At 34.5% G+C, this 23550-nt stretch overlaps 1 protein-coding gene across 7 annotated transcripts in view; it reads right to left on the bottom strand.

The window, feature by feature from the left end:
• The window catches only part of STXBP5 (syntaxin binding protein 5), a 155148-nt gene that overhangs the window by 11847 nt on the left and 119751 nt on the right, over nucleotides 1–23550 (bottom strand). For 4 of the 7 annotated variants that reach the window (XM_081529909.1, XM_081529910.1, XM_081529911.1 and 1 more), the window contains exons 21-24: nucleotides 11445–11495; nucleotides 6447–6686; nucleotides 4964–5333; nucleotides 4491–4656 (exon numbers count right to left, since the gene is read on the bottom strand). In XM_081529909.1, the coding sequence (XP_081386035.1) occupies nucleotides 4491–4656; nucleotides 4964–5333; nucleotides 6447–6686; nucleotides 11445–11495 (827 nt within the window). Of the gene's footprint in view, nucleotides 1–4490; nucleotides 4657–4963; nucleotides 5334–6446; nucleotides 6687–11444; nucleotides 11496–22617; nucleotides 22666–22762; nucleotides 22823–23550 lie in introns of all 7 variants that reach the window. The other 3 variants (XM_081529908.1, XM_081529906.1, XM_081529912.1) reach the window with 2 other exon arrangements.

The following is a 23550-nucleotide window of genomic DNA, read 5'->3' as shown; positions in this document are numbered from 1 at the left end:
ATGTATACATTAAATAGAAAAATCTCCTTTCACATGGAGATGAAACAAATTAGAAAACATGAAGTCATTTATCTTTAGATTAACATTGTGAATATGTATCTTTAAAGGAAGTTTAAAATTAGGCATTTCTTAAACAGTCTGCACAGACTGTGGTTAGTATTAGGATTTGGAGAGGAATATTGATGTTAAAAAAAGTATGTATTTCAATACCATTGAACAGTATCTTAAATAGTTTTTCATTTGTATTTAAATAAAGACTTTACTTATGATACACATATTCTTTAGAACAATTAACTTTAATGACTAATAAATGCTAGTGAAATCTAAATAGATTTGTATTATCTGTGATATTTCCCTACATCCGCTTACTCCTTGGAAGGAAAGTTATGACCAACCTAGACAGCATATTAAAAAGCAGAGACATCACTTTGTCAACAAACGTCGGTCTAGTCCAGGCTATGGTTTTTCCAGTGGTCATGTATGGATGTGAGAGTTGGATTGTAAAGAAAGCTGAGCACTGAAGAATTGATGCTTTTGAACTGTGTTGTTGAAGATTCTTGAGAGTCCCTCGGACTGCAAGGAGATCCAACCAGTCCACCCTAAAGGAGATCAGTCCTGGGTGTTCATTGGAAGGACTGATGTTGAAGCTGAAATGCCAATACTTTGGCTACCTGATGCAAAAAGCTGACTCATTTGAAAAGACCCTGATGTGGGGAAAGATTGAGGGCAGGAGGAGAAGGGGACAACAGAGGATGAGACGGTTGGATGGCATCACCGACTCGATGGACATGGGTTTGGGTGGACTGGGAGTTGGTGATGGACAGGGAGGCCTGGCGTGCTGCAGTTCATGGGGTTGCAGAGTCGGACACGACTGAGCGACTGAACTGACTGACTAATAGTAATACATCTGAAACAGTGTCTGGAGCTTTTAAACTACTCTAAAATATGAAGGTACAGAAGCAAATATACTTGTCTGGTGTTAGAGAACTGTATCTCATTTGTCATTTGTGTTAATAAACAAGTGATAAAATATAGGAAACTAATTTCACGAATGAGTCAATGTATACGCTTTCCTTATCACTTTTTTCTTAAACTGAACTGTAATACTTATTAGTTGATTTATTTTATTACCTTCAGATATACAACATATTGATTCAATATTTTATAGATCATATTCCATTTAAAGTTATTATAAAATTGGGCCTTTCCTGGTGGTCCAGTGGCTAAGACTATGCTCCCAATGCAGGGGGCCCGGGTTTGATTCCTGGTCAGGGAACTAGATCCCACATGCTGCAGTTAAAGATCCTGCATACTACAACGAAGGCAGAACTAAGACCTGAAGCAGCCAAATAAATAAAGTTAAAAAAATAAAGTTATTATAAAATATTGACTATAATCCCCATGCTGTACAATATATCCTTACAGCTTATTTATTTGATACCTAGTTTTAACCCCTTACTCCTATATTGCTCTTCTTTCCTTCCCTCTGCCCACTGGTAACCCCTAGTTTGTTTTCTGCATCTGTGAGTCTGTTTCTGTTTTATTATATGTATTTGTTTATTTTTTAGATTCTACATATAAGTGATATTACACTGTATGCCTTTCTCTGACTTATTTCACTAAGCATAATACCTTCCATGTTTATACAGGTAACTGGCAAAATGTCATTCTTATTTTGGCTAAGTAGTATTCCATCATATGTATGTATATGTGTGTGTATATCTATCTATCTATCACATTTTCTTTATCCATTCATCTGTTGATGGGACACTTAGGTTCATCCATATCTTGGCTACTCTAAGAATGGCTATCATCAAAAAGTCCACAAATAACAAATGTTGGTAAGGATGTGGAGGGAAGGAAACTGCTGGTGGGAATGTGAACTGGTGCAGCCACTATGGAAAACCGCATGGAAGTTCTCCAAAAAACTAGAACTACCTTACAATCCAGCAATTCCAATCCTGGGTATATAGCTGAAGAAAATGAAAACACCAGTATTCATGGCACTGTCTCACACTAAGTATTACATCAGGTGTAGATTTTCCTAGATGCCTTTTAAGTTCCCATTTTTACCTTGTGTGACTTTTCTTTAATCAGGAATGGATGTTGAATTTTGTCATCTGTTTCTTGTTTTTTAAATTTACTAATGTGAATTCCATAGATTGATTTATAAATGTGAACTCAACTCTACATTCCTGGGATAAATCCTATGTGGTTATGATGAATTATCATGACCAGAATTATCCATCTGATATACTGTTAGGTTCAATTTGCTAAAATTTTGCTTAGAATTTTAACATCTATATTTGTAAGGAATATTGATCTATATGTAATTTTCTTTACTTTAAAATCATTGGTTTTGGTAACATGTTTTATGAACATACCATTAACAAGTTGGGAAGCATTTCCCCTCTTTAATTTTTGAAAGAGTTTTGTATAGAACTGGTACTATTTCTTCCTGAAATGCTGATAGAATTCATAAATGAAGCAAGCAACCAAGGCCTCAATTTTCTTTGTCCAAGGTTTCCAACTTCAATTTTCCTATAGTATTCTCCAGGTTATCTATTTTTTTCTTGAGTGAACTTTGGTAATATGTGTCTCACAAGACATTTGCCCATTTCCTAAGTTTTTTAATTTGCTGGCCTAAAGCTGTTCATAGTATTTTCTTATTATCCATTTTAATTAGCATTTGTAGAATGTACAGAAGTCACTTCTCTCATTCTTGATATTGGTAAACTTCTAACTTCTCTCTTCACAATCAGTCTGGCTTGAGATCAACTTTATTGGTTTCAGAGATCAAGCTTTTGACTTCATTGACGTTTTCTATCTCACTGATTTCCACTTGGATATTTACTATTTTCTTTCTTCTCTTTACTTTGGGTTTAACTTGCTCTTCTTTTTCAGTTTCTTAAGGTGGAAGCTGAAGTCACTGATTTGATGAGAACTTCTTTTCGCCGAGTCGGACATGACAGAACATACATGTCATGTCTTTTTGAATACAGATGTTTTAGTGCTATAAATTTTCCAAGTATAAACACTCAATTGTTTTTCTCTATTGCTATGCTTTCAAATTACTTAATCTTTTCTTCTCTAATGTCTAATCTGTTAATTCCATCTAGTAGATTTTTCATCTCTAACACTGTAGATTTTCATCTCTAGAAGTTCAATTTTGGTCTTTATATCTTCTATGTTCCTACTTAACTGCCCCTGGGCATTCTCCAGGCAAGAATACTGGAGTGGATTGCCATGCCCTCCTCCAGGGTATCTTCCCAACCCAGGGACTGAACCCAGGTCTCCTGCATTGCAGGTGGATTCCTGAGCCACCAGGGAAGCCCAAGAATACTGGAGTAGACAGCCTATTCCTTCTCCAGGGGCTCTCTCCGAGCCAGAAATCGAACCGGGGTCTCCTGCATTGCAGGTGGATTCTTTATCAGCTGAGCTACCAGAATACAGTTCTAATTGTAACACAGTTATAACTGTAATTTTGTTTCACTCTAAAGGTTTATAATATCAGGAGTATGTTTCTCGTATAGTCTAGCTTACTGAAATAATACTACCAATATGTGAGAGCAATACTTTCTACTGAGCTCTGTGCCAGTAAGAACTTGATGTGTACTGTCTGCTTTAATTTACAACAGATCCTATGACATTAGATATTATTTTTATCCTCATTTTAAATATAATGAAGTTCAGACATACTAACTTGTCTAAGGTCACATAATTGTGTAACTAGCAAAGCTAGGACTTAAATTCATTCTTCTTGACTACAAAGCTCATATTCTAAAAATAAGTCACAAATTTAAATTTATAAACCAGTAAAACATGGCTAATTAACTAAAAACAATAAAGTTCCCTTAGATAATGGTTTCTCTAAATATCAACTAATATTTTAGCTCTAATATTTAAAGAGCACATTTATTTTAAAAGTTCAAGCTAAACTGATCATTTCTAATAACTATACAAGCACATAAAGCACTCAATACTTTTAAAAGATACAGTTTTATAAAGAATTTGTAATCTCTCACAAATAGATCAACAAAAATATTTACAGGAAAACTATTAAATCTTATTTTTTCTGATAATGTGTACATATCCTTTGAATACAGAGTACATGAGAAGGAATGACACAATTTGTCCTAAAATAGATATAATTATTTTCACATCAACATATGTCTTTAAAAAGCATTTTTTTTTTTTTTTGGTTTCTATATGCTAGATATTTATTCTGTGTGGAGAGTGGTATAAAACGGCTGTAGTATTTTGAATTTCTTTGGCATCACTGGAGAGAAAAAATATGGATTGATGAGATGGAGTCCCTCTTATAACAGGAATCTGATGAAAGCACTTTATTACCAGTATCAAAGCATATGCTCTCAAGTTCTCAAGAAAAGCTTTGAATTTTCTCATGGAGTAGAAGGGATGGACAATGTAAGGGACCTTAGAAAATATTTCACCTCTGAAGAAATGATCGTGATAGTTTTGTTACTTACCTGAAGATTCTCACAGGTCTCTTGACTGTAAGTGAGTCTCTGGATTTCTGTTGGTGAGACAAGATACAAGGCTTGTCCGTTGTTGGTGAAGCAGAATGTTCTGGCTATCCGCATGTTGGTAAGGGGCAAGTAATACACATCCAGTAGAGGCCTTAAACTCGGCAAACTTGAGAATACAATGAAAAGCTTGTTAACAGACAGATAGGCTTTAGTCTTGAACAAATGCTACAGGAAGTAAAAATGGCAGGGACCTTCTAAACCTCATGATTTAGTGTACCTGAGTGGGAGATAAAACTGATTTCTTTTCCTCATGTACTTGTTCACTAGTAACTGAATGAAAATAAATTCTCAGTGTATATGACTGTAAGCAAATTAAAAGCACTTCTTCCAGACTGAATACAATTCTGCAATATTATGTTCTGATGGGAGGAAATGCTATATTTGTGTTTAAAAAACAAACAAAAACCTCTTACCTAAAAGTCATAATGTGTCCATTGGCACAGAAGCAGGCAAGGCAGATGCTGTTACTTAATGACACAATGTCTCCACGAAGCACAAATGAGGTCTCTGTGATGTTCTGCTTGTAAGCACAGCTCTGGGCTGGCAGTGAGATCACTTTTGCTTGCTTTTCGGAACATATCACTGCATACTGGTTCTCACTGATTTCCTGAGAGGAGGAGGGAGATACAGAGACAGGTCTTCTTTTCTTCAGTTTCTCTTTCTCATCCTTTTCTTCCGGGACATTGTGTTCTTTCCAGGGTTCATGTGCGGGTGGCACTAAGCAGCCTGTGGAATCCAGGAATGCCATTCTCAGGATCGCCCCTTTTAACCTCAATATAGTACCTAAAATTGCAATTTCAGTAAATAAAAAGTATTTTACTCCAGACAGTAAATACGTTTATTCCAACTCTGACACCTACTAGACACTCAAAAATATGTAGAATGTGTATTGAACCAAAATTGTATACTGGCTCGCTGACAGGATTCAAACCTCAAGCATGCTATCTGAATCTGGAAGAAGATCTCAGTAAGTGTTACCAAACCGATAAACGCCGGGATGTCTGGAACGAGGTCTCACACCCACACCTGGCAAGTGTACTACCGTTGAATGTAAGTAGATGGCATCTAGGGCTGCAAGGTCCACTGTAGCAGCCCAGCCCCTAGCCATGTGAACCGTGGCTCGTCCACACTGTGGCATGCTGTGAGAGTGAAATATAGGCTGGATTTGAAGGCTTAGCACAAAAAAATTATAATAAAATAACTCAATAATATAAAAATACTGATTACATGTGAAAATGATTTAGCATTTTGGATAGACTGGGCTAAGTGAAATTTGTTATACCAAGATTAATTTCACTTGTTTCTTTTACCATTTTAACATGGCTACTAGAAAATTTTAAATACTACATGTATAATATATAAACAAGGAATATACTAGAGAGCAAAATCATGATTTTTTTTCTCTAATTTTTAATATAGGAAGAGTATAAATTTTTCCTTCTTAAAATTTTTTGTTAAATTACCTTTTCTAATTCTTCAAAGAAGAAAGACAATCTTAAGACTTCACTTAAAGATTAAAAATAGCTAAGTGTATAATATTTAAAAAACTTTTCTGTTTTTTTCCCTAAATATGTACCATCCTTTTGCTTACAGAACATAGTATTTCAAGGTATCCTAGAATGTGACAGAACAACAGTATTTTGTTTTCATTTTCTTATGTAGTAATCATTTCAGACATGATGATTCTAACATTTAAAAAAATGCAAAATTTGAATGGCTGTGTAAGTAAATGATATTCTGGAATCTTAATCCATGTACTCCTTCAATTAAAAGCAAAATACTGTAACTATCTCCATTCAGAATTCTTAGACTGATTCAAAGATGAAAAGCAAAGGCTTCTATTAAATTACAGTAAAGGAAACTTTCAAGGGCAGTCCAGCAGCAGAGCACACATACCACTCGGAGACACAATCACTGGCTGAAGAAGTCTTTGCTCTCCTCCTGGGGGAAGGTTCAGTGCGATGACAAGCACTGTTCCCAGGGTGGTACCAACCCACAAACACGGGGAAGGGGCTGAATCTGTCTTTCGAGTAAAAGTTTCACAGAAATGAAGAGCGGAGATTGCTTCCCGGGATTCTTTATCAATGCTGGTTACACTTGAGCTCCGTGATCGGCTGAAGGAATTATCTTTTATGTCTGAAATGATTTAAAATGTTGTGAGATTACTCAAGTTATAAAATAATCATGTTTTTAGTTTGGTGTAAGTGAGTGAAAGTCACTCAGTCGTGTCCGACTCTGTGACCCCATGGACCATATGGTACATGGAATTCTCTGGGTTAGAGTACTGGAGTGGGTTGCCATTCCCTTCTCCTGGGGATCTTTCCAACCCAGGAATCGAACCCAAGTCTCCCGCATTGCAGGCGGATTCTTTACCGTCTGAATCACCAGGGAAGCCCATTTAGTTTGTTATAAATTTTGTCAAATAGTTAATCTGCAAAAAGAGAAAAATCTAAAGCACATTTAATTTTAATTGAAAAGAAAAACAATTTACTTTTATGCTAACAATTTTGCCCATTGCTCATACATAAAACACAAAGGGAAAAATCCACACTTGTGAGAACTGCGCTGGGGGCAGCCAGGGGGTTTTTGGATGCATGATCTCTTGCAGTTTCAGTGTAGCTCTCTGCTGGTATCTTGGCTGCTTTTCCAACTTTAGTCATTACTACCTTTTCTCATGGAGAAGGAAATGGCAACCTGGAGAAGGAAATGGCAACCCACTCCAGTATTCTCGCCTGGAGAATCCCATGGACAGAGGAGCCTGGTAGGCTACAGTCCATGGGGTCGCAAGAGTGGGATACGACTTAGCGACTAAACCACCACCACCATTTTTCTCATGGTGCTGCCTCTTCCTTTGGAATAATATAATTCACAATTAGGCAGTACTAGCAAAGTGGGTATTTTCAATTTTCTAGATTTAAAAAATGCATTTATAAGTACTCTGATTCTACCTTCAAATTTATTGTATGATGGACTTTTTTTCTTCAAATATGTCCATATGAAAGCCTTAATCCATAAAAATTTAGCTTTTATTTTTCTTAAATGCCATTTTAACTGGAATCAACATTCAACTAAGGCATTTTTCATTAACCTGGACAACTGGCACCTGGCTCATTCTTAACTCAATCCCAGGTATATTCAGGGATACTTTTAAATTCTACTAATAAACCCTCTCTTGTCTATAGTTACCTTCTTCTCTGTGACCAATCTTAAGTTTGTCTCAAGCTCTGGCCTCTTTTCTCTTGGAATGCATTTCCAAATGCTTCATGGAATTTTTTCCTGTTATGTCTCACTATGTAAAATCAAAACACACCATTTCCCCAAGTCTTTAAATCCTTCTAATGGTGCTATTTATACTGACGACAACCCCATTCTCCTTGGGAACATTTGACCTGAGTCGCATTTTTGGTTCTTCCCTTTCACTTTAACTGTATGTCTCTGATGGGATGACAAGTCCTTCATTATTTTAATGTTTCTATCTTCTTTCCATTACCAATCAAGTTCCATGACCCTATGTTCAGGCCTTTATCACCATTCATCTACAATTCCCAAGAGACCTCCCCACTTCACTCTGTTATTGTTCTATCACAACTCAAATTTTACAAAGTACACTTTTAATTCTGGCCCCTTCTGCCAGTGCTGCCTTGCTTCAGTTCACTGTGGGAAATAAACCAAGCTATTTAGTGTTCTCCATACATACTTGGCACTTGCCTATGCTTTTCTTTCTGATTGCTACCCTTGCCTTTTCTCTACCTACCTAGATAGTGTTTATTCTCCATCTCAGGTATTCTCATCCTCATGAAGTTTATCCTGATTCCTAAAACCATCTATAGTTTTTCTCTTTTGAATCTGGATAGCTTTTTATCTCCCGCATGGCACTAATAGCACATTTGTTCTGTACTTATTTCTGACTTGTCTTGGGCCTTGTTCTAATGTGACTGAAAATTTCTTGAGAACAAGGGCTTTTGACTCCCTGCAGAATTTAGCATAGTGCCTTGCATATGAAAGTAGTCAACTGATACTTGCTGAAGACAGACCTATAGTTCTAAGTATCTAGAGCAACGTGTTTCTGCTACACCACTGGTCTATATTAAACTTTCCAGTAGCTTCTACTGTTCACATCTAATAAATATTCCTTAAATTGTATGCTTTCAATGCTATTGTGAAAGAAATGACTTCATAATATTGTGAAAAATGAAAAACACGTTCAAGTCTTCTAAACAGTATTTCACTGAATTAAAAAAGGTATTACTGAATCCTACTTACACCTCCACAAAAGCTTCTTGTGATCAAATTTAGATTCATAAGTTAAAAAAAAAATTCTCCCCCAAAATAATTATATACAACATAATTTTGATTATAGTCAGCCTCGAAAACAATAAAGCCACTAGTTATGACAGCAGCATGGATTATTTCTAACTATAGTTTCTAAAAATGCTCTTCTTTTGCCTGAGATTGTGCATCCTGACACAGGAGAAAAGGTCTAGTTAATATAAATAAAACAACCTTCTATAAGTGACAGCTCATTATTGGATAAGTAATATGGTAGTGATCCAAATCTTAACTCCAGATTTCCACAGTTATTACAGTAAAATAACAGAAATTTAAAATTTGTTTTCTTTTGATTAAAATGTTTGTTATTTTAATAAAACAGACACATACAAGGTGAGCACACATACTGACCTATATTATCAGTTGGGACTTAGTGATATAAATGTAAATCAGTGATATAAGAAAATCTGATATTGTAAATTTCAATAAAAATTAAGCTGTATAAAAACTTTTACTGTTATCTATTAAAATTACAATAGGTGATTCACAACAATCTAATCCAAATGTTAATTCACAGGCCAACAAAACATTTTAATTTAATAGACTAATTTAACAATATAAAGTTTAAAACTACAACTGCATTTTTATTATATGATTTCTCTATAAAAATTAGGTTATCAAAGAAGCTCCTATAGCTAGATCAATATGGGAAAATGAACTGAATCAGAACCAACTTTGAACTTACAGAACTAAGTTGCTTATTTTATGTGTCTGGAACTGTTTGAAAACAAGTTAGAATCTTAGCAGTTTGTGAACTGTAACTACCACTACACGGCAACACTTGGCAGTTTGAGCCTACTGATAATAGTTGTTTTCCCCCAGTGACTCTCTGAAAGTGAAAGTCGCTCAGTCATCAGACTCTTTGCGACCCCATGGACTGTAGTCCATGGAATTCTCTAGGCCATAATAGTGGGTAGCCATTCCCTTCTCCAGGGGATCTTCCTAACCCAGAGATTGAACCCAGGTCTCCCGCATTGTGGGTGGATTCTTTACCAGTTGAGCCACAAGGAAAGCCTCTGGCCAGTGTAAAATAATTACCAGTTAAGAATCTCTACCAAAAAATAGTTCAGTAGCATGATGACCTTAAAGGGAAATTATTTAGGCAATATAGGTATTGTTTCAATGCATGTATTAAATGAAGTTGCAATTAGCTTAGGGCATTGAAATACATGGGCACACAGTAAAAGATAAGCTGAATAAAGAAAGATAATCTATAAAAGTACGGAGCACACACTTTGATTAAAATACTTAAATAGTACCTAAGTGTGAATATTCTTTTAAAATTAAATTGATATCATATTTTACTGATTTTAAAAAAGTACTCCTATATATGTTTTCTCAGATTTGTAGATACTAAATGACACAAAATCATAGTGTCACAAAAATTAAACTAAAAGTATTTAGTGTTACGAAATTCTGGGATTCTCAGAGTCTGAAGAAAACTCTGGATACTCTTGTTGGGAGGAAAAATGCATAAGGTTAGTTTCAGATACACTTGTGTTCAAATTGCATATTTCATTTTTATAGTGAAGGGAACTACTCTCTTCTCAAAACATGTTACCCTGCATTCTATAACTTTTTCTGGGTCCCTTAACACCAGTGTTACTACAGGAGTCAACCATACTGTCTTTCCTATGTTCAGGAATGGAAACTCTTCCTGATGACAGTGGATGATATTATGTCTACTCATAATAACACGTTTTCTATCACAAATGAGATAAGACTATGGTTTGGCAATGCTAAAATCAGTAAGGTGAAATGGACCAATATCTAAGTCTCTATTACATACATAAAAAGATAGTCAAGGAACCTAGAGAATTAAAAGTGAGAAGATGAGGTGGGTGAGCAAATACAAAGGAGCAAATCTAGTTTCTAAGACAAACATAGGTGAAATCATCCATCTGCAGTTATTCAAATAAAAGCAATAGAAATTTCTAAAAGAAATCTGCTTTATATGCACTATGTGAAATCTTCTTTAAATCTTTATTAAAATGTCATTTTTCCCTATTCTGGAATGTCAGGAAGCTGTTTTGGAGCTGGATATAAAGCAAAAGGAATATGCAAGATATATTCATTCTAGTTTCTTAATGGATAGGTTGTATATAAAGTATTACAGAGAAACAAGTATTTCGCAACTTATTATCATCAAAAAGTAATATTGATTCTTGACATGAGATTCACTGTAATACAGAAAACCAGTCATATATTTTGAAAATATTATTCTCATAAAAATAAGTTAATAAATCATAGTGCTCAAGATAAGTTTTCAGATGGCTAATAGAAATTAATCTAAAACTCACATAAATTTTAATCTTACACTGAATTTTGTTTAGATATAAAGTATGAGAGGATTGAGTAGATGGATTATTTTGGTTTGCTTAAATTTATATTATAATTATCTTATAATATACAGATGGCATCCAAAAGGCTATTATTCCTTAAACAGTCATTTTAAACTTAATTTTCAGTGAAAATCTATTCTATGGTCATTTTAAATTCCCTGAATTTTTTGTCTTCCCATTAAAGAGATTTTAACTACTGCATATTTTCATTTATTTTACTTACCTAAGTCAGGCTTTAGGTCAGTAGGCAAGCTTAACTTCCTTGACATTTTTGCTGAAAAATAAAATGCACTTTTAAAGTTCTGAAGAATATCTGATTAATTCTTATTTCTATCAATTGTTCTTCAAGATAGGAGTGAATGTTTTTATTACTAAATCTAGAGACTAAGATAATTAAAATATGATTAATAATGTTATAGGTGGAAAGTAAATCTTATTTTCAGCTTTTTAAAAAGTTTGTACTTACTTGATATAATATCTTTGAGTGCTTGAAGCTCTCACTTCAAGGAAGCCTTTTAAATTCTGTTAATTATTTCTTAGGCTCATAGGAAAGGGTTAGGCTTTTTTAAGAAAAGCAGTCATTTCTCAGAAAGAAGATGTTGCAGATAAGGACAACACAGGCATAAGACTTAGTCTGGGTATGTGATATAATACAATTTTTCCAGCTCCTCATCTTCACAGCTATTGGGTTCATTCTTTTTCAAGTTAGTATCTTGAATATAGGACAAACCTACATCAAACTGAAGTATTTGATTACATCACAAAAATATCTGGCTCATCCATTTCTTCATATATGTTAACATCTCTATTTACATTTTAGTAAGAAACAAAAACAAAAAAACCAAAGCCATGCTCAGTCTAGAGTATTTACAAAAATGTAAACTACAGATATTTCTATTTGGGATTAGAATATTTAAAAAGTCTATGTAAAAATCTTACTGGAATTCACTTTCCATCCTCAGTTATTGCCCAAATCTAGGAAGTGCTTTAAAGTTAGGAGGTGTTTTACTACATCTATTATGTTAGTGGCAGTGCATGCGTAACAGAACAGTGCTCCCTAAGTGAAATTTTGAATACACATTTGCGTGTTAATACATGAATGTGTATATGGGGTTAAATTTTGGATGGTTAGGAGATATTTAAAGAACAGACCCTGCTAGTCCATAAGGGCGCCATGTAAACAAAGAGAAATCCAGTCATAGCACATAACTTCCACATCTAAAAAAATGACAAATTCATTGTTAGGGAAGCGGCATTAGGCAAAGTGGGAAGGGATGGGGGAAATCAGGTTTTCACTTCTAAGATTCATTAATCTAATTAGCATCCTTTCAACAAAGCATCAAATATATGAATCAGTCTTATCCCATTTTGACAGACTTAACCTCAGTTAAAGCATAAAAAGTAATAGAAAACTGAAATAGCCAAATAAAATCTATCATGGTTGATCTCATATAAATGGCATCTGGTCCCATCACTGCATGGCAAATATATGGGGAAACAGTGGAAACAGTGACAGACTTTATTTTTTGGGGCTCCCAAATCACTGCAGATGGTGACTGCAGCCATGAAATTAAAAGATGCTTGCTCCTTGGAAGAAAAGTTATGACCAACCTAGACAGCATATTAAAAAGCAGAGACATTACTTTGCCAACAAAGGTCCACCTAGTCAAAGCTATGGTTTTTCCAGTGGTCATGTATGGATGTGAGAGTTGGACTCTAAAGAAAGCTGAGCGCCGAAGAATTGATGCTTTTGAACTGTGGTGTTGGAGAAGACTCTTGAGAGTCCCTTGGACTGCAAGGAGATCCAACCAGTCCATCCTAAAGGAAATCATCACTAAATATTCATTGGAAAGACTGATGCTGAAGCTGAAGCTCCAATACTTTGGCCACCTGATGCAAAGAACTGACTCATTGAAAAGACCCTGATGCTGGGAAAGATTGATGGCGGGAGGAGAAGGGGACGACAGAGGATGAGATGGTTGGATGGCATCACCGACACAATGGACATGAGTGAGTAAACTCCAGGAGTTGGTGATGGACAGTGAGGCCTGGTGTGCTGCATTCCACGGGGTTGCAAAGAGTCGGACATGACTGAGTGACTGAAGTCTACCCAACTCAAAACATTTTCTAAAATGAAACATTTAACTTTTGAAACAAGTTAGAAGTTTTTATTACATATCTTAGGTACAATGTACATAGATAGATAAATAATATCTATATAATAACTGAAGGAGAAAAACTAGCCTGGTACAGTCTAAAGATACCCTTTCACAATCAGATGTGTATGCCTCTCTAGACCTGAATACTCTGATTTGATTAAGTTATTCTATATCTTTAGGACCAGTGCTTATAAATATTGATTGTACATATCCATCATCTGGGGATCTTGTTAAATCAGATTCTTGGACTTCTAACAGGCTCCCAGGAGATGCTGATGCTCCTGGTCTGTGGAGCATGAAGGTCCCTAGACTACAACTAACTTCAAGATAGGAAACAAGACGAATTCATCAAACCCATATGTAGATACAGTAAATCCACAACAAACAATTCTTGAATAAGCTTCAAAATCTTGTTTGTAAAACATGAAATGTCAAGTATGGTGGTTAGGATTGAATTTGGAATCAGACCAGATATTACCGTGTATCTAATTCAATGAACTACTAGATGTGTGACCTTAGGCTGACCACTTTGCCTCTCTAAATCTCAAATTTTACCGGAAAACAGAGATGAATAATAATGCCAATTTCATAGTTTTGAAGATTATATAAGATGACTAAGCAAAACGTTAAGTGCAATATCTGACACAGTGTAGAGCTGATAAACATGTTACTATTAGTTACTATTAATACTAAACAAGTGAAATAATTTTCATAAGCTGTAAAATGTTATACAGATGAGCCATTAATATACTTGTAAACAGCTCAATATTTCTTTAATTCTACAGTAATACCCCAATTAACTAAAAAAACAAAACGGAAAATAATTTTTAGGACATAAATATAGAACGGCATGTATAACTACAAGCTCAACCTTTTTTTAAGTTCATTTCAAAAAGTAAATTCAATATATATCTAATTGTAGAAAGAGAAATAATCTGAATAATCTGTAAGATATTTTTATGAGGAAGGGGAGAGGGGAAGTGGTGAGGGGGGAAAGATTTAATTCCTCAGCATTTCTTCTTGTATAATTTGCATTCATGTCTTCAGGCTCCATAACCCTTTCTTTTGTAGTCTCCATCTAAACTCATCTGATGAACTGATCATATCACTTCAGATACCGAATTTTTCCACAGTAGTATTTCAATTTTTTATAAAGTTTTAATTTTATCTGCTGATATTCTCCATCTGTTCACTCACTATGATCATTTTCCCACTTTAGTACTTGAACATATTACAGCAGCTGCTTTAAAACTCTTGGTTGCTAATTTCAACATCTAGGCTGTCTTGTGGTCTGTTTCTACTGAATGATTTTTAAAATTCTTGATTATGGGTCATATTGGGTTGGCCAAAAAATTCGTTTGGAGTTTCTCATACGCACCTACAAAAAACCTGAACTTTTTGGCCAACTCAGTATTTCTTATGATTTTGAATCTTTATTTCACATGCCTAGGACCTTTTGATTGAATGTGGATGTAAGTTTTGACTGAACAGTGGGCAATATGTTGAAGTTGAGTATGGATTATATCAACCTTAACAAGTGTTGAGTTTTAGTCTGTCATGCAGTTAAATTCCTGGTGGATCCTTTTGATCGCTCATGGTTTTCTTCTTTATTAGGGAGGGTCTATATCAGTTAGAACTTTGTTTTAGGGTATGGCTTTCACGCTAAGAAGTGATCCTTACTCTTAATAAGTGGTCCTTCTGGGATTTCAAAAGAATGACTGAGGTGCTCAGCAAGGTCTCACTACGTCTACTCCTAGCACCACATGACACTTCTGGTGTCACTGGGCAGCTCTCAGCCTCACAGCAGGTGCCTGAGGCCTGGTGGTGGAGTGTTGACCAGCTCACATGCAGCCCAGGCTGAAGGCAAGGGCCTACGCTGAAGCTACAGACAAGACTTCTAGGAATGCCTGTTGGAGCAGTTCCTTCCTGTCCGGTGCCCACCCTCACAAGTTCAAGTCACTTCAGCAGCCTGAAACCTCGATTTCTTCCTCCTTAGCTTAATGAGGCTACAATTCCACTTGGGTTCGAATCACTCTGCAGTGCAACAGGAAAGTACTCTCTCTCCAGTCAGAGAGAGCTGGGGCAATCATGTGGCTCACCTCATGTCCTTTCTTCTCTTGAGGATGACAGTTCTGGATTGCTCAATGCCTGCAAATAAGAGCCTCATGAATTTTGACTAGTTTTACTATTGTTTTCTGTGAAATACTAGGTTCCAAACCTAAGGTCTAAAGTTGAAATTTAGGCCAAACGTTTCTTTCAGTTTCGGTAACTATTTCTGAGGAATATCTTTGTTCTCAGGTCTGTTTAGCCAGCCTCCATGGTGGCGGTCCACAAGAGGGGGATCTATCTCTGGAGAACCTATAGTTAATCTTCCTGCTTACAAACTGTACCCTGTTTGTAATTTTATGAGCAAGCAGCTGCAGACTTTATCCAGCACTTCCTGAAGATCATATTTTTACTTCTCAGGAGTCTCCGAAGCACTTGCCAACACAGTTATCTTGTCAGATGATTTTATCACTCTGGAAAAGAAACTTCTGTCCATGCTTTGAAGTTATCCAGCTTCCAATGAGGTCTTCAAACTGAAAACATATCATCTGAATGAGTTCCTGGAAGGCGAATTGTCTGTTTTTGTCTTCTTCATTTGTGTCTTCTTCAACTCTTGCCCCTGCAACCCAGTACCTTTCTTGTTTTGAAATCCTTTGTCACTAGAAGCTATAAAATAGCTCTCATTTTCTATGCCGTTGTCCACAGTAGAAACAATGGAATGACAGTAAAGAAGTTTATTCAATTTGCAGTCAGAGATCTCGCTCAGCAGGCTGCTAACCCGAGTCTCTGCTCTCTCTTTTTATAAATCTGAATGAGAATATCAAGCTGGCTGGCTGAATAAGCAGTAAAGAGTTGCATTTGCTTGGAAAGAATAATGAAGTTATACTTGACCACAGTAATCATGTCTGCAATAATGGTTTCAATACCAATGAAAGCTGCATGATGTTTAAGAAAAGCAAATCCTGAGGCAAGGGGACTGGCTGGACCATTATACTAGAGATGACAGCTCTGTCATGGTTGATGCTTTTTAGTTCTTTGCAAAGAAAAGTTTCTCTGTTACAGAGATTCTTACTGTTGCTCTGAATTTAAACAGATGCTTTGTAACATTCCTTTAGCTTCTCTACCCACTGTGTTTCACATTTTATTTTTCTAAGGACGATTTCTTAAAGGAAAACAGAACTATAACTGCTGCTTTTTAGAATGTGGCTTTTATATTAAACAACGTGCCCACAATACAAGGTAAAATTACTTCTTCTTATGACACTATGAAGAAGATGCCAAAAAAGCAAATGGATCTTTATTATCGAGAAAGGTTCAACAGTTAGAATAAGGTGGCAAGATCACTTTTCTCACCGGCAGAGATCCAATGCAACTCTTTTCAAGGATAATGTTAAAATGTATGCATTATTAAATAAAAGCAATCAGAACTTAAAAAAAAAAAGACTAAAAATCAGCTTGTAGGATAGAGCAAGTGATCCCAGGGGGAGAGTGGGACCAAGAAGTAGAAACTCTCCTATCACACATTATTTTAATAGCCATTAGAACTAATAATATCAATTTCTACCTCCCATGCTAGAATATAAATTCTGTTAATTTGGGAGCAATTTATTTTGCAAAACACCGCATCCATGTATATGTGTCTAGCTTTTAGTGTGCATGTTCAATAAACATGACAATGAATGAAAATATAAATAAACAAAAGCTGTCATCGGAATTTTTAGAAAGAAGCTGAATTTCTTCACAAGTGAAATCATATAAAGAGAAAAAGAGGACGAATTAAATATAAGCTTGTTAGTCAAAAAGACAACTTTTGGAAATACAAGACACTTATCGATTACCTAAAATGAAGGAGAAATTTTAAAGAGATACTTATACCTGCCTGGTAAAGACCTGGCTATTACAAGCTCTCTTAATTCTTGAACTCCTAGAGCTTTTGTCTTCAATATTTTTCCCATCTCTATGTACTTTTCACAAACTTATAAAATATAACATCTAGGATCTCATCATAATTAAAGACATCTCATAGCTTTTCCTAGAGAAGGCTTTAAACAAACTTAACATAGTTAAGTGCCACGGGCTGAACTGTTCCCCTAAATTGGTATGCTGAAGCCTTAAGCATCACTTAGGGCTTCAGAATGTGACCTGTGTGGAGACAGGACCTTTAAAGAGGTGATTAAATTGAAATGAGGCTACTAAGTGGGTACACCAATCCAATCTGATTGGCACGTATAAGAAGAAATCTGGACACACAGACACACCAGGTGTGCACATGCCTAGAAGATAGACTATGTGAAAACACAGCAAGAAGGCAGCCAACTGTAAGTCACGGACAGAGGCCTCAGAGGAGAAAACAAAAACACACGAAAAACAAAAACCTGTCACTGCCTTGATCTTGGAATTCTAGCCTCCAGAACCATTCTAGAGAAAGTAAATTTATTGTTTAAGCCACTCAGTTTGTGGTATTTTCCTATGGCAACTCTACCAAATAAATATAATAAGTAATGACATAAAATAAATCACCACATTAATATTAATAGTTCTGGTCAAACAATAGTTGAGAAAAAATATTTCAGTAATGTAACTTTAATTTGGACAAATTTTCTTTATGTTAGGAAGCAAACAGCAAGTTATTTCTAGAAAGATCACTGTATAGCCTTTGAATGTAAGAAAAAGATTATTCTATACAGACACATATACAGTAACAACCGGTATATAAAACACAGACTTTGCTGAGCAGATTTTATTATGAAATTTGACAGAAAATACAGTCAGAAACAGGATTAGAGTTTGAACACATGATATGCCAAAATCCTCAGACTTTAGTCATCCTGAAAAAGAAAAAGAAATTCATTTAGAGGAACTCTGACTTATACAATGGTTTTAAAGTTCCTGTCTATGAAATTTAGTTCTTGACTGAATAAGGGTAAGTATTACTATTACATAATAATCTTTTTTCAAAGTAGAAAATATTAAAGTTACCTGTAAAGGGGGTTTTAATGAATAGTTGATTCATCTTCTCTTTCAAGACAAGCTTCTGTTCTTTCAATAGCCATATTGAGGATTAAATATAAAGATGAACTTCTACAGATGTAGCAGCCATATTTTGGGATGAATATTGGGGGATATAAACTAGAAATATCAGTACTAATTTGTTTTATAATAAATTAGAATAATTTTAAAACAAAATTCTACTTAGAACAAAATAAAAAAATCATATCAAAATTTTAAACAAAAAACAAACAAAAAAAATTCTACTTAATTTCATACATCTCTTTTCAAATTCATATAGAAAATTCCAAACAAACCTCTGAGAACTTGTTTTTCAACTTGCAAACATAAATGAATTGGGAAGAGAGCACAAGAAGAGGCCACACATTATGAAAGCAGAGACATGCTATAGTATAGGATCAAGAAATTGGGATTCTGACCTTGACTAAGTCATTACCATGTGATATTACTTTGGATATGCATTTGACTTCTTTGAGGCTCAAATTCTTTTCTTGAAAAATAAAAGGGCTGAGTTGCTTTAAAATGTAGGATTTAATGAGTCAGTGATTTACAATATGATTCAGAAGAGATTTAAGTCTGTTAGAACACTTAAATATAAAAAAGGAGTAGCTGGGACACATGTGGTGGCAGAGTAGTAAAGAATCCATCTGCCAATGCAGGAGATGCAAGAGACGTGGGTTCGATCCTGGGTTGGGAACATCCAACCCCTGGAGGTGGAAATGGCCACCCACTCCAGTGTTCTTGCCTGGAGAATCCCATGCATAGAGAGGAGCCTTGTGGGCAACAGTCCAAAGGGTTGCAAGGAGTGACCTGACTGAGCAACTGAGCACGTACGCATGTATAGGAGAACTCATGAAAACAGCACCTGGGCATTATTTTCATTTAAATTGACTTCAAAACTTACTTCAGTTTTTGCTAAGCAAGAAAACCAATCACTCCCAAAGTAACAGCTAATTCAGAAATTTGAGAAATTAAAAAGGGCCCTGTAGGTATTATCTTTCCTATATTAACAAATACCATATGACAGACACCTACTGTAATATGTAGAACTTAGGGGCGCTCATTACACAGAGCTATTACTCCTGCTTGTTTTGGCACAGCACTAATTAAGTGACCTTATTTCCTGACTTTATTCTTTAATCTCCAATATTGCTTCCTCTTCACACTTTCACTCCTTCTATATGGATATTAGTAATAAAATGGGACATGGGCAGGATAAGAGACTACAGAATAGAGCTAGGTATCTACTTTCTGAATAAAGTACTCATAATGAGATAGAATAATCCTTAGAGAAGTTTAATCAAAATCTACCAAAGAATGCTAACATCTGGACCATATTTTATTCACAAGTACATCATGAAAAATTCGTTTAATACTTTAACAAAGATACATATTTTAGGACTATTTTCATATAAACTTAGAATAACAAAAAGCTTTATATATTTCTGAAATTTTATAAAATGTAAATGATGAATAAAAAATTGATAATCAATCTTATTTTTGAAATGATTTACAGAAATTGCTAACTATGGGAAAGTTATTGATTTTTAAAATGCTGGCCATTAAGATTTTTAGTAACAAAAATTAATCATCAAGTATGAACAGGCAAAACAAATCACTATATGCATAGGGATGCTACAGTTGCATTATACAGTACACTCTGCTATATTTTTACTGTTAATTCAGAAGACTACAGTTACGTCTTTTTAGGCTGTTATTCTTATGCATGAACAATGACCTCACTGTCAGTGTCATTTACCTGAGTTAACTGTCAGTTAGGAAACAATGAAGCCAGGCTTCAGACAGACAGGTCAGGGAACTCCACTGTTGACTCCTGTTACTTTCACTTGAGCCTGCTCTTTGAGAAAGGTAGACTTCCAGGCACTGTATATTATAGTTGGGTGATGGGTACCATGATGGCACCCATGAGCTAGAGACAGAGTTTGATATGAGCCATCTTTTTACTTTTCCAGGTTACCATGTAGATAGAACAGGGTCATAACCAGATGATCTAGTTATAAGTTATATGACAGATTTGTCTTGAATCCTTACAGGCTTCAGTAAATTTTCTTAAGAGGTAATACAGTACAGTGTTGAAGAGGACAAACAGTGGAGTTGGACAACCTCAGTGTAAATTGTGGCTCTGACATGTGCTAGCTGTGTAACCAATAGATACTCTGTATACCCTTTGACAGTGCTGTCATCTGTAAAACAGGGAAATAACAGTGAGTAGCTAACTGAAGTTACTTAGTGGATTAAATAAGAAAATGAAGAAGAAATGGAGAAGTACATTTTTCCTTCTCTATCACTTGGGATATATGTTGGAAATAAAAAAATATCAGTTACAAAGTAAGTCACAGGGATGTAATGTATAGCACAGGGAACATAGTCACAAATACTGTAATAACTCTGTATGGTGGGTAATGTATAAAAATGTTGAATCTTGTATTCAATATTGTATATCTGAAACTAATCTAGTAGTTTAAGTCAATTATACGTCAATAGAAAATACTGAAAGATTCCAACTGAAAACAAATACAGACATATATAGACCACAGCTGCAACTGTGGTTTCTGGAAGTGAAAAATAATTATGTATAACTGTATAAATAACATAAGTTTGAAAAGTTGAAGAAAGTTAACATGTCTCCCCAAAAATATAGCTATAGAAACTGGCATGACAAAAAAACTTGTTGATAACATTCTTGCTTTTTTTTTTAATGCTACCAAAGAACTATCCTTTCAATAATATTCTCAATTCCAAGAAATTAATTGAAGTCTTTCAAATAATCACACTCAGATAGATATTCCATGTTATATATTCATTACACAGAAAAAAATGAAAATTGAGTCAATACATTTAACAAAGCAACATAACCCCAGGATCAAAAATCAAACAGATAAATTATCCAAAAATTTTAATTATATAAAAAGTAACTTTCACACAAGGCAAAGTTCTTAAGTAATTAAACTCTGTAAGTTCTTTGATAAATTGTACATACCAAAGTCTCTTCAAAGTTTTCAAATTACATGAAAGTAAAAGAACCTCTAAAGTAGTATTAACTTAGTATATACTAAAAAGGAAATTGGTTGAAAAAGAATTATGCAACAGTGCTCGTAGCTAATGAAAGTGATTTAAATATTACCAGATGATTCACTAAGGTACCACAAATACAAAGAAGTGAACAACTGATTCTCCATAAATGAAAAGCCCTTTGCCCAAGAATAAATCGCCTTATTCAAAAAATGACCAGAGGTGCTAAAAGTCAGCCAATGTTAATATGACTAAACAGGGTTCAATTTAAAACATACAGACAATATGGTGCTATTTCTAAGAGTTTTTGAAATTTAATTTTACTACATATTAAACTTTGAGTTAAAAAAAAGTAAACCTATTCCAGCTACCTAGAAATTCATCTAATTTAATACAATTCAATGAATATACGGAGGGAGTTTGGGGGGAAATAAATAATATATTAATAATATAATAAAATTTTTGGACTTAAATCAAAGATTAAATGTATTCTCTTTTAGTAAAATGGTATTTCTCTGGCTTTTAAAAATCTTCAGACAAAATTCAAATTTTTATGACTAAAAAATCCTATTTGGATTATGTCCCTAAATTTAACAATGTATGTTATCCCCAACTTGAAACTTTGAAAATCTTGGACTGAGTAATTAATTTCAAATTACCACTCGTTTTTACTTGGGGGGCAAGAGTCCTAGAAAATTTCTATTTAACTCAAGGGTAGTACAGATTATAGCCTAAATGTCAATCTTTCAAAGAACCACTTCCTTGAAATCTGGAGTCTTAATAATGTGAGGAGGATAGAGTAAAGGAAAAAATACAAAGACATAAAAAAAATTCACAACCTTGGAGTAAAAAATTGCACTACTTGTGTCATAAATTGAACCCTGCTTTATTTTAAAATAAGCAAAAATAAAAATTAATAGAACAAGTCACACGGTTAAGTCAGAGGAAGAACTGCAACCCCAATTTAACTGATTTTTAATAATTACTGCCCCCATGAGTTTAGAAGAAACACAGCCCAAGAGATTATCATTTAGCATAGGAATAACAATTAATACATACAAAATGCAATGCATTAGGTAATTTTCTGATGCTGAGTTAGCATTGCATATAGCAAGGATTAGAAACAAAATAGAAATGTCTATTTCCTACCTATATCACTGGCTACCATCTTGGAAAACTTTCTGCTTTTGATCTTCACTGAAAATAATATTTTGATATAAAATGTCAAAATCTATTCAAAGTAAACTAAATGAATTAAATATAATTAAAAGAAAATACTTTAAAGATACTATACCCTTTTCTATAAAATTATTCATTTTTTGTTCATCATCTGAATTGTGGGGTGATGAAGAACCTACACAAATGAAGACAATGGAAGGAACAGGCATACAGTCAGTCACAAACACCGAGCTGTTACAGGGAAAGTACAAACAAAGTAATCTGGTAACCCCTAGGATAAGTTCCCACACTACTGGCCACAAGAAAATATCGTGTATTATAGTTAATAAAAATTCATAGCATATTACAGTAGCAATAGCAATCAGTAATACATTATCTTTCATGGTAGACCAATCTCTAGTATATATATTAACTCTAACCTATAATCATTTTTCCATAAGATACAAGTATTTGGCAAAATCTTCATATATATTGTAAGTTAGAGAATAGATAAAGAAAATATAAGGAGCTAACTGTTTGTGTAAGAAAATGTAAAAATTCTTGATATTAGTTAACTGAATAAGATTTATCTAGTGGCACATAGAATTCTGTACACGTACTATCCTGATAAGGTTAATTTTACAGTTAGCTTTCTAGATACAAACTTTAAAATTTTATATAAATTGTACTATTACCATACAGGTCTTTAAAATACTGAGGATAATACTTATAAGTTTAGGTATGTTCAAATATTTACTTAAATTTAATGAGGTACGAAATATTTTATTTCGACTGTGACTTTCCATAAGCTTATCTAATATTTTTATAATTGAGATTTTATTTGTCCTTTTTTCTTAAAAAGATGTTTCTAAATTTTCATTGTATTTCTTTAACTTCTAACACAAATCTTTTTATAAAGGAAAT

The sequence above is a fragment of the Giraffa tippelskirchi genome, chromosome 9, assembly GCF_054371585.1.
Source record: "Giraffa tippelskirchi isolate mGirTip1 chromosome 9, T2T-mGirTip1v1.2.pri, whole genome shotgun sequence".
NCBI lineage: Eukaryota > Metazoa > Chordata > Mammalia > Artiodactyla > Giraffidae > Giraffa > Giraffa tippelskirchi.
This window is presented reverse-complemented; position numbering and strand designations above follow the sequence as displayed.